Genomic DNA, 12784 nt, shown 5'->3' with positions numbered 1-12784 from the left:
ACGAAGTTACGGAAAGTTAATTAACAAACGGAGACGTAACAATATTCTGTTTTGTTTCTTGTCACGTGGAAAAAGTTATATTTGAATATTTCTGAATGTTTAACAAGCTCAAAACACTGTTTTTTTATTGTTGTCACATTTCAAGGCTAACAAGAACGTTAACACTTAATATAATTAATAAATACAATATCTTTCATAGTGTTTAATTTTCCTTCTGTGATATTTATAACGGCGTAAACATCGTTCGTATCTGTTGTGTTTACGTTTTTGTATAGTGCATCGGCCTTGGGTTCAGGTTTGTTTTTCTGCGCTGAATCGTAAACTAGGTCAATCTAGTCTTACTTAACATTATCAATGACACAACTATACGGTATCCTAAGTAGTCGTTATCGTAACAAATATCAAGACAAATTACGATTTTCAGATGATGAACGACCTACCTTTGCTGGATACAGAAATGCCAAGGCCGTGTCTAACCCGAAAGCATTCTGGGCATTACAGGTGTAAATACCCATGTCTTCCCAGATTATGTTCTGTATGATTAAATCTCCATTGTCCAGAATCTGTAAAATATTCCCAGAAAATGTAATCATTTAAACTCAAATAAAACTATATTTGCAACCGTAATTGTTTCAATTAAAACTAAATTTAACGTTTTTTTGCTTAGCTTCTCTCGAATGGTACAATATCCATGACTACTTTGATATAAAGTTTTCTTAGATGTAAATTAATGCCGTTAAATTGGAATCATTACTCTGTCGTCTATTCAATTACATATAACTCGATCATAAAAGGTAGTATACATTTACGGTTTTTTGTTTTTTTTTGCCCCCAGTAACTCAGTAATAAACTTGAGGGCTTGGTTTGTTTTGAATTTCGCGCAAAGCTCCACGAAGGCTATCTGCGCTAGCTGTCCCTAATCTAGCAGTGAAAGACTAGAGAGAAGGCAGCTAGTTATTACCACCCACCGCCAACTCTTGGGCTACTCTTTTGCCAACGAATAGTGGGATTGATTGTAAAATTATAACGCCCCCACGGCTGAAAGGCCGAGCATGTTTGTTGGGACGGCCATTCGAACCCGCGACTCTCAGATTGCGAGTCAAGCGCCCTAACCACCTGACCATGCCAGGCCGTTTGAGGGCTTACAGGCTACAAATCGGTTTTGATGCCCATGGTGGGCACAGTGTATATAGCCCATTGTGTAGCTTGGCACTTAAGTACAAACAAAAAGTCCAATTATGGGTTACAAACCTGATATGTATTTCCTGACAGAAATACATATCTGGTTTGTATCCACTCGTAATTAAGTATGCTGATAAATTAACTCTGTATATAAAACATGAATCTGTAGAACTTAAAAACGAAAGAAAGACAAACTTTATAGTGCAAATCGTATTTATTGGCACTATGAATAAAAGAGAAAAAAAAAGTCATTGTTTTTGAGCTAATAGTAAATTCGACTTCTTTTAATATTTGTCTGTTCTTGGTTGCGTATATATTCCCAGAGAACATATTTGAAATAACATTGCAAGTCTTCCTTCTCTTAGTTGTTCGTGAACGATGTTTTGTGAAGGTTTATTCAGCTAAAAACTTTTCTCGGTGTATGTATGAAAAAGTTTTCATAAGGCAGCCTTCCGCCAACTCTTGGGCTACTCTTTTACCAACGCATAGTGGAATTGACCGTCACATTATAACGCCCCCACGGCTGAAAGGGCGAGCATGTTTGGCGGGACGGGGATTCGAACCCGCGATCCTCAGATTGCGAGACGAGCGCCCTAACCACCAGGCCAATTTGAAATGTATTGTTCCCTCTAGTCTTACACTGCTAAATTAGGGACGGCTAGCGCAGATAACCCTAGTGCAGCTTTGCGCGAAATTAAAAAACAAACATCTCAAATTACTGCGAGAATAATGGCGCAGATATTGATTTTTAGATAAGTTTACGTCTATACAAAGAAAATGCACTTGTTAACTTTTAAAAACAATTGCAAAATTTGTTTGTTTGTTTTTTGTTGTTGTTTTTTTCAAGCGCGAAGCTACATAATGGACTATCTGTGCTGTCTGGGACGCAATTTCACACAATAATTTCTGTTATGTGAAGTTAATGACATACTCAATAGGTGGCACTTCATCATTTCATATAAATATATATACATAGAATTTTTGGTGTCAAGAAAAAAAAACGGCAGAAAAAATTACTATTAGTACTATCACTTATAATTAAAGAATGTCCGAACCCGCTAACACCTACAATGTACTTCTCGCCATTCTTAAGCGGCGTTTCTTTGCCACTTCTTGACCATGTCACTCTCGGTTTTGGTAGCCCTGAACTACGACAGAACAACTGGACGTCATTTCCTTGCAATTCTATACGAAAGCGTGTCCACGTGTAGATTCGTGGAGGCAAACCTGCCAAACAAAACAAAACATTTTTACAATAGATATCCTATATTTGTAACATTCATAATGGCTTACCTTACAGAGACCTTATATTTCGAAATTACTTATCAATACTTCGATAACATTGACTACATAACTGAATCTGTTAAATAAAACCCTTTCCCAGTATCTTTCTCATAACCTTACACCAAAATCTAACCAAATAAACTGACACGATCAAATACCACTACAAGTTCTGCTGATACACAGAGGTATTTGTTTTGAAAAATTAAATAACAGATATCTTTTGTTGCTTTTGCTGAAAACACATACACACTGCACTGTGTAAAAATATTCACACAAAAATGGTAATGACATAAGTTTAATCTATGTTACTTTGATGAAATTTCTCGCTCTTAGCCAAGAAATGAATAATCTACTGAAGTCAACTTTAATGTTTGAAAGAATGCTTAAAACCAAACCTGTAGTTTGTTTTATTTTTTCTGGCCAAGACTTACACCCTTGTTTTTTTACTTGTTTACCGTTTCCGCGTGCATGACTTTCACAGACGACAGTGAAGGTCAGTAGGACGCTGCTCTTTCTGTGTTAAAGGAAGAATTATACATTTTATAAGACAACAGCTTACGAACGGATAATAACTTACTGTTGTCATAAAAAAAAACGTCCAGCCATTAATAGAAATAATAATAAATCATGATCGTTTTATTTAAAGCAAGAATTGTTACTTTTTTCGTACGTTATTGTTATGTCTTATGCTTGAGCATCTTTTGGTGCGCTTTGTACGTATAGTTGTCATAGAACCGGGGGGGGGGACGTGCCCCCAATAATTAACTTGGGGACCGAATATCATTTCCCTCCCTGCCCCATTCCAGCCGAAATAAAAGGAGACTATAACAGTTCTTTAGCAAAGCTGTTACTAAGTTTTTTGTGTATCTGTATAACCTGTATTCTGGTTATTATATGAAACATTTTTATTATTTGTAGTACACAACAAACAATTTAATTTGTCTTTTGTATGTTTTTGTGTGAAATTGTTGAATAATATTTTAAAGAGTTTTTATTGGTTGTCAGACAATTCTTATTCATTTACGATTGGCGCCCCCATTGTTTTGTACGCAAATTAACAGGGTATTTAATTTTATCAATACAATTTTAAATTGGCATATAAACTAACCAAATAACTTGTTTTTCAAACAGAGAGGCTCGGCCACAGCTAATTCTTCCTCTGACACAGTGATCATTGTGTCGCTGCTGGCTCGACTGTAAGGCGTCTCAGCCACACAAGTGTAGGTACCCTCATCCCGTGCGGTGATGCAATCGACGAATAATTTGGATCTGGTTTGGCTGGCTCCATACAAAGGTAAGGTGTCGATGTTTCCATCGTCTTGAAGACTAGCCAATGTATCCTGGATGGATTGAACATATAAAAACGTCTACCATTTCTTACTTATCTAACGTATTAAAACTCAATAGGCTCTAAGCACTTTGTTTCTAAAAAAAACTCTCAGTATTTATGAGGTTGACTTTCTTTTTACTTTGAAATAGCTAAAACACGCCAACACTTTATATATATATGTGAACACGGACATAAAATATAATATAATATTGGAAAGCTGCCATGATTAATTTCCTTATTTGCAAAGCTTGCTGTGTGAAGGTTAATTTGGGGAAAATTCTGAACAGTTCTTCACCTGTATACACATTTTTACACCTTATGTGACCATGTGCGTTTATATATTACAAAGATTTTACATTTTGGAAATTTAGCAAACCAAGTGAAATGTCCCGACTTCAAACTTTACAGAAAGGAGCAATGAGCTTTATTTACATTTCAACAATTTAAACACGCTAACCACTAAATGTTATTACCACTAAATTACTAGTTTGTTTGTTGAATTCTGCCAACTCTTGGGCTACTCTTTATTAACGAAAAATGGGATTGACTGATACATTTTAACGCCCCATACGGTTGAAAGGGCGAGCATGTTTGGTGGCGGAATTCGAACCCGCAACCTACAGGTGGTGAGTCGAGCTTCCTAACCCCCATACAATTTGTGATGTCAGGTAGTTCGTTCTAATGTTCTAATGGCTAGCACTCAGTTACAACTGAGACAAGAAAGTTTCAGACAATATATATATATATTAGATTTCTAGTTGTTATCAATTAATGGAACTCCAAGTGATTATTATTCACCAACAACTATAAGTAAATATCATAAATAGTTCTTTTAAGATAAAATAACAGAGAAACTATAAAGTTTTAATGAAAAAAAAACGTTTGAACTGCATTTGGGAGGATTTAGGGATTATACAAAGGAAATTTGATATTTTTGAAATGATGAAAAGTATTTTTAATTTTAAAATGAAAATTACTTTGTTCACGGACTATTCAAAACAAATACTCAATATATTTATGGGCAAATCTTTGTTTTATTTTATTAAAGATACTTCACTAAGAAATATGACTTTTTGTATGTGAAATACTTGTAATATTAACTGAAAGACTACCAAATTTCCTGAAGATATATCCAATATATTGAGAGTTGTAAGTATTAAATTTATAAAGAATTTAAACGACTACAAAAGATCACGAGATTCGGTCAAATTGACCGACCTATGTTGTGAGAGTTGGATTGGACCACATTTGATCCACTTATACTTTTAAGGCCCTTGTTTCGAGCCGTGTGTAGCCTAGTGGTTAGCGTGCTTAAATTGTAAATATGAGGGTTCACGGTTCGTGTTCCTTTGCCGCAAAAACACGTTTCGCACTGTGGGTCCGTGATGGTGATATAGGAGTAACTGTCAAACTTCACTATTCGATGAAACAAGAGTAGCCTAAGAGTTGCGGTGGGTGTTTTTTACTAGCTTCCATCTCTCTGGCCTAACAGTTCGAAGTTAGGGACTCCTGTGTGCATACAGTCCCTGTGTAGCTTTGCGTACAGATTTTATCTCTGTGTTAGTTACATATCGTCGAGAGCAGAATTGCCTTACCTGAATTAGTCTCTCGCCGTCTTTCAACCAGTGAATGGTTGGAGGAGGGCTTCCCACAGCTTGGCAAGACAAAACTTTACTCTCGTAGGGCAACATTGATATAGTACTGGCGGGAGTTTTTGTTAAACGTAGATGGTGATTAATCACTGAAAAATAATTCATTGTTTATTACCTAACTAATCACAACGTGAAACAAAAACGTTCAAAAATAGATGAAGCCTATATAATGTGGAAAATATATGCAACTTACGCCTACGCCAAAGATTCATTAATCAAATAAACCCTAAAAACGGAATGTATTTCTATGAATACTGTATTTTATCCCAATAACGTAGAAATCATGATAATCAGATATACATTTTAACAATGTTGCTGGATTTCTTTAATTTTACGCGTTAGCCTAAATTGGTACTGATGTAGCAGCATGAAAAGCCGAGTTAGATCATCTTTGGACCTATAGTCCTATACTTAAACTCATCCGAATTCTAAAGTTTAAATTAAACATATATATCTACATCGTAATAGTCGTTTGACAAAATACAAAATAGATTAAATTTCTTTATGAACCATGGCCTACTTCATATTGTTGTAGTGGTTTCTATTATTGTTATTATTTTATTTGGTATGAAGAACAATAAGAAATCTAGACTTCTTAATGATGACTGGAAAGTTTTATTATCAATAAGCTGTGTGGAAAGCTAACTTTAGGGCACAACATTGTTATGAAACTCTGAAGGAAATTCCTGGCGTTAAGCCACGCGACCATTGCGTGATGTCAATCCTCCCTTTGACCAAACAACGGTACAAACGACTACATTAAAAACATGGCCTATAACAAAATAAATAAGAGTTTTATTTCTAGACTTAAAAAAACAAACACACTTATCTGAAGTCAAAATTAAATATATAACTTTTTGTTTTTGTTGATTAGAATAATACATTTATATTCACCACGTGTTTTAGACAAACATACATAGCCTAAGTTTATCATTCAAAGAAATTTTATGTATTTTGATTCGTGATATGTGAGTAGCTTGTTACGAAATCGAAAGCATAACACGTATATTTTGAAATTAGAAATATATGTCTAGATAACCACATATCTTTATTGTATAGGGAACTGTTCTATTAACTGTGTCAGATTGTATACATTCACAAAAACTTCTATATTATCGAGAACCCTTGTTCTTTTAAACCACAAATCTTAAACCTAACACTTCGAGATGCCAGTCTGGAAAATATACATACAATTGTTTTATTCTAATATATATTTCTTTATGGAAGTCAATATTGGCCGATCTGTTGAAGGAAAGCGTTAAAAGTTTAAGTAACATATATTTTTTTCTACGCCATTTCCTATAATTGGTTGATAGAATCAAAAGTTACAAGAAGTATTTATGGGCTAGTTTATTATCATCAATATTTCGCGTACCATTTACTTCTATTCCTTTGAACTTTTAGGCTTAAGTTTTGAACTATTTGTTTCGCTATTGTTTGCTTTTAATGATATATTTTCTTATTACTGTTTTGAAATCAAGGATGCATGTTAACACTAAACTCTTAATTAAAATCAAGACCAAATATTAACCAATACGTACCGGCTTTTGAGTCCTCTCGCCTAGAGACGGGCCCAACCTGTAATATTAAAACAAAAGTAATAAGGCTTTCTAGAAAACATGGGTACGGCGTTCATATTCAACATTTATTACAAACACGAAAGCTTTTTTTTTTGTTTTGTTTTTAAATAGTGGTATTGAATATGTTGAGTACGATATTCCCCTCTGCATCTTACGAACTGCAATTCTTAAAGGCCCCAAAAGTAGTACTTTTATGATTAAACTGTTCGAGAACAATGTTCGTTATCGCATCACGTAGTATCCTCGGATTCACTAATAACCCTCACGCAAGATTTATCGCATCATGTAGTATCCTCGGATTCACTAATAACCCTCACGCAAGAGTTATCGCATCATGTAGTATTGTCGGATTCACTAATAACCCTCACGCAAGATTTATCGCATCATGTAGTATATTCGGATTCACTAATAACCCTCACGCAAGAGTTATCGCATCATGTAGTATCCTCGGATTCACTAATAACCCTCACGCAAGAGTTATCGCATCATGTAGTATTGTCGGATTCACTAATAACCCTCACGCAAGAGTTATCGCATCATGTAGTATCCTCGGATTCGCTAATAACCCTCACGCAAGAATAGTGACTGCACTAATTGGAATAACTGACTCTTTGACCCGGTTGAGTTGGAGAAAAAAGACTGGACACTAGTATACAGTAACATAAAAATAATGAGATTTCTGGAAAAAGACAAACAGAATGAGGGACAATACTGCTCTTTAGTTTTTAGAGTGTTATCTCAAAAAAGTCTGGATAATATATATATATATATATATAAAATTAAAACAGGGAAGATTCATCCTCCAGCTATTTTTAAGTCACTAGAAAACACTAAGACAAAGCCAGAGAGTTCTCCAACGACACCTTCCATGTGATAGTTCAGTAACTCCAAAGGGAAATTACCTATGCAACTTGGGAGATATTAATATCAAGACATACAATAGCAAGGGTTTAAAATGCACTTCAATACAACACATACGTCAAACGTGTGGGAGTGTGAAATATTCTGAAAACTTTGATGAACTTTCTAAGTTAAAAAAGAAAGAAAATGTGACATTTTCCTAAATACTACATCTGTTTTAAACAATGAGATTGCGATGTTTCTTTTCAATCACCTGTACGTCAGTCATTTAGATTATGGCTGAAAATATCCTTAATACTGAGTGTATCCAACTAATGAATCAAATACATATTTAATCTTCTTGTTGTTTTCTTTATGATACTTTGTACTTCCTGTTAGTTTGTGACATAAAATTAGTTTCATTTAATTAAAAGTTAGATTTTTAAACATTCTAATCTGTATAGTTGGCTTTCTTTTAAATGCAACTTATTAATAAATACTAGAAGCTGTATAGTTCTTTATAGACTAAATATGTAGCCTTTCTACAAATAGTGAAATGTTTATAAACACAAATGAGTACGTGTGCAAATATGTGTAGTCTAGAAGAAAAAAAAACAGTACGCTAGCTACAGTCCTTTATACGGCTATGATATACTAAACTGGTCTGAAAACCTTAAAGATGGTAATGTGTAAGATAATTACCATCAAGAAGTATGATGTAATAAACTGGTCTGTAAACCACGAAGAATGTAGTACGAGGGTTAAAGACCACCAAGAAGTATGATGTAATAAACTAGTCGGTAAACCTTAAAGACGGTAATGTGTAAGATAATTACCATCAAGTGGTTTACAGACCAGTTTATTACATCATACTTCAAAGAATATTGTACGAGGGTTAAAGACCACCAAGAAGTATGATGTAATAAACTGGTCTGTAAACTACAAAGAATATTGTACTGGGGTTAAAGACCATCAATGGATGTGTTATCTTAAGCTGACCCGTAAACTATAAATAACGTAGTATGCACGTTAAATTCTGTTAAGGGGTACAATGTGTCAAACACAAGGAAAAGTCTTGTGTTCTTTCGTTTGATATAAAGCACTAGAGATGCCCGTGGAATATAGATAAACTTACAAAACAGTATTAACCAATCAATCTAAATATTTCCCCAAACTAACATAATTGACGTGATTTCAAATTATGATGCATTCCAAAAAACAAAACAGCATCACCTTAGTTTCTAACATTGTAAGAATTAGCTTCGATTTCATGCACACACATATAAATACATTTTGTAGTTTTACATAGGTAAAATATCGATTCGATACATTACAATTGCCTCAGTAAATAGATATCCACGTCACCACAAGGTCAGCCATTTTCTCAGGTTATTTAGAGACATGCTTCTGTGATATATGATTCATAAGCTAAAGATTATATTTTATAGAAATGTGCTTTTTTCGTGTATACAGAAACTTTATATACGTCTGTCAGTTTTTCTGTTTCTTTCTTACAGTGTCTTGTCATTATTCGAATAATGTTTTGACAAATCTCAGTAGATGGCGTCATGAGAACTGTAGTTAGGCAAAACATTGGAAATCATCTTGGAGCTACCGCGGTCTTTTCAAACTCTAGAAATCATTTCAGGTTTATTTATCGCTTTGATTTATTTCAATTTCCAACTAGTATTCCTTATCTTTCTTGCACTTTTAGCACAAAAACAAAAATTGCATCAAATAACGTTGGACATATTTTATGAATCGAAGGAGAGAAAGATAAATCCAATAAAATACCTCCGCCCACTTCCTTTGAGTCCAACATTAAACCGGTCCACAAATCGAGAAGTGATTTATTGACTTCAATAACAGGTTCTGACTATGAATCAGGACATCTTGATCTAGAATATCAAAACTACCTAGCATAGCAACTACCAAGCTAAAAATAATTGATTTGACCCGTGCCACCAAGGGCAGAAAGTATATAAATATATGCTTACCCTCGAGCCATGATGACGTGTCTGCACAGGTTGCACGTGCCGACTAATGACCAATGACAAAAGAGATAACATGGTAATGAAGCTTATTATCCGCCTGTACATTTTGAATGGCCTGAGTCTTTCTGGATTCAGATGATAATAAACGCTGTAACATAAATGAAAGAGTGTTATTTGAAATATCTGACGAATTTATTGTATTAATTAACAAACACACCGACAGAATACAAAATATAATGAGATTATTAATTAAGTTTTCATATTATTTACATCGAAGGTAGATACAGTTATTCCCCATGTGAGAATATTTCGACATCTGGCTTTTTACTAAAAGTCCCACAGTAGACCTATAGTAAGCTTGAGGGCTTCTAAGGCTGAAATTCGGGTATCTCTATGGTGGGCACGGCACAGGTAGCCCATACTGCTGGACAACAAACAAACAAAAGTATTTTCAAAAGACAGTAAAAAAAAAAAGGATTTTTCACAACTCAAGTTACAGTGTTAAATATTTACTTTATAATATTTCGTTTTCTTTAAAAGTAATTATTTCGCCCAGGTTCCGACTTTTGGTTAAGAGTCTGCTTAGTTGAATCAACCATATAACTTTCCACCAACTGACGTCAGCTAGCACCCCGTCTTTCACATTTGGGCCGGGCGTGGCGCAGTAGCTATATGTGTTTTGCAGTAGATCGAAAGGTCCGAGTTTCGAGCCCGCGATATGCCAGCGAACACCCTCCACACTTTTAGATGTGGGCGCGTTGTACAAGTAACAGGGAAACTCGCTATTAAGTTAAGAATTGTTGTGCAGGCAAAGGTTACTGCCCTTCCTCTGGTTGGCAGTTCAAAGGTTAGGCCCGAAACTCGGGGATTCCGACTGGCTGTTTAGTTCATGTATAATGCATAAAATTTCATGATCAGATAGAAAATATCGATTTCACATTTGCTGTTGCCACCATCTTTAGGCAATTTAACCAACTGTGACACTGCAGCTGAAATAATCTATTTTTGAGTCGCCACAACAGGTTGAATATTCAAAAGTTCCGAAATTCCAACTTAAACATAATTATAAAGAATAGTATCCCTTTATTTCCAACCTTAAGTAAAAGTTGAGTCACCCAACTGTGGCGGCACCTGGTGGAAACAAAATTCATGTCCTGAATACTACTGAAATAATTCTTTAAAAAAAGAAAAAATCGAATTCTGTGTTAAAAAGATAAAAGAAAATGAAATCTGTCCAACCTGGACACAGCTGAACAATCTCAGTAGATCAGAATACGAAAATGTGGAGAAACACAAAACTTATTTCTTCGCAGTAAATAAAGTCCCTATCAATCCGGCTGAAGACATATCACATCTGACGAAACTTTTATATGTCTGTTCACTGTTGCGGCTTTTGTTTCAATGTTTAAGAGTAGATGTAGGTGAATTACAATTGGAATCTTATGTGAGTTTAATTATTCAACTATTTTCTCTACCATTTCAATCGTTAAATATTTTGCGTCGAATGGCATGGCATATAAAAAAAGGGTCTTCTCTATATAAGTGTACAGTGTTTTCACGTAAACGTCTGTACCCTGTATATAAATGTATGGTGTTGTCACATAAAACGTCAGTTATCCTGTATATAAGCATACGGTGTTGTCACATAAAACATCACTAATCTGTATACAAATGTACAGTGTTTTCACGTAAACGTCTGTACCCTGTATATAAATGTACGGTGTTGTTACATAAAATGTCAGTATCAAATATATAAATTTACGGTGTTGTCTCATAAAACACTAATATATTTTTGAAGTGGTGGATACTTAGTAATAAATACAAGTGGTGTTTTCATATAAATCACTATTATTTTTTAGCTTAAGTGGCAATATGAAATACTTTATTATTGTGTTTAAATTGTGTTGTTGCATAAATCACTAAGAAATTATGTCTAAATTACGTGTTTTAATACTTTTAGCACTAAACTACCCTCTAAATTAAATAAATGATGAAACAACCAAGTTTTCCTACTTAGGTGTGACACAAAAGAAATGTTTTTGTCTCATCGCAAATAACCTGTTTAATAATTTAGTAAATTGTTACGGACGAATGTTAGCCCCTTTAATGCTGCAAAGCTTTCAGGGCTAGAACTTTTTTCTCATTCATATTTATGAGCATGTTCTATATTTAGCGTCCCTTTAGGCTTGAAATACGTATTATGCTAATGTGTAGCTCGAATAGAAGTTTATTGGTTTCTCACCTGCAGAGAACTTTGAAAAGGATGTTCCAGAAAGACTTGAGGTTTATGTTCAGATTAAACATCGTATGCACGAAGAGTCAAGGTTTATAAAAAGCTTTTGATCCTTCTATCGATATATCTAAAGCTAAATGGTCAGAATAAAGAAAATTCCATATTCAAAATAATTATTTCTTAAAATCTACTTGTCCTAGTAGAATAAAATATCATCAAATGTACATTGCGAATCATAAGCTTTATTCAGAAACGTTTACATGTGATATGAAAGGTTTTCAGAATGCTTTGTAATATGCAGGTATACTACGTGTTTTCTACCCCCTTATTTAATATAAAATCTTACAACATTTTTGTACATACGTTGTATGTAGTTTTATCATAGAAAGTCGGTTCAAGGAAGTAACTAAGGTCCTTTCGCTCTTGTTACTTATTGAACTAGGTCACTTACCTATGGTATTCCGTACACTTTCTTGTGGAAAATATTTCTGTAACGTTTAACATGCTATGTAAAACCGAGCAGGGATGTTTTCACCTGGCAGGTAAATTTAAGGACCATCCTCCCTTATTTTCGCTGGGAATGATTGACAGTCACGTGGGTAGCACATCCACCATGAAAAGTATAGTGTATAAAAGATTGTTTCATGTATATAATGTTACATTTACTCAGTCTGGAACAAAGTTCGGCT

General features: G+C 34.4%; 1 protein-coding gene across 1 annotated transcript in view; it reads right to left on the bottom strand.

The window, feature by feature from the left end:
• The window catches only part of LOC106468065 (zwei Ig domain protein zig-2-like), a 20217-nt gene that overhangs the window by 1578 nt on the left and 5855 nt on the right, over nucleotides 1–12784 (bottom strand). Inside the window, exons 2-7 of the mRNA XM_013928464.2 lie at nucleotides 9866–10010; nucleotides 6990–7026; nucleotides 5392–5537; nucleotides 3575–3806; nucleotides 2252–2409; nucleotides 441–563 (exon numbers count right to left, since the gene is read on the bottom strand). Coding sequence (XP_013783918.1) covers nucleotides 441–563; nucleotides 2252–2409; nucleotides 3575–3806; nucleotides 5392–5537; nucleotides 6990–7026; nucleotides 9866–9967 — 798 coding nt within the window. The 5' untranslated portion in view covers nucleotides 9968–10010. The remainder of the gene's footprint in view (nucleotides 1–440; nucleotides 564–2251; nucleotides 2410–3574; nucleotides 3807–5391; nucleotides 5538–6989; nucleotides 7027–9865; nucleotides 10011–12784) is intronic.

This window comes from Limulus polyphemus, unplaced genomic scaffold, assembly GCF_000517525.1.
Source record: "Limulus polyphemus unplaced genomic scaffold, Limulus_polyphemus-2.1.2 Scaffold2854, whole genome shotgun sequence".
Taxonomy (NCBI): Eukaryota; Metazoa; Arthropoda; class Merostomata; order Xiphosura; family Limulidae; genus Limulus; species Limulus polyphemus.
Note: the sequence above shows the minus strand (reverse complement) of the source record. Positions and strands in the feature narration are given on the sequence as shown.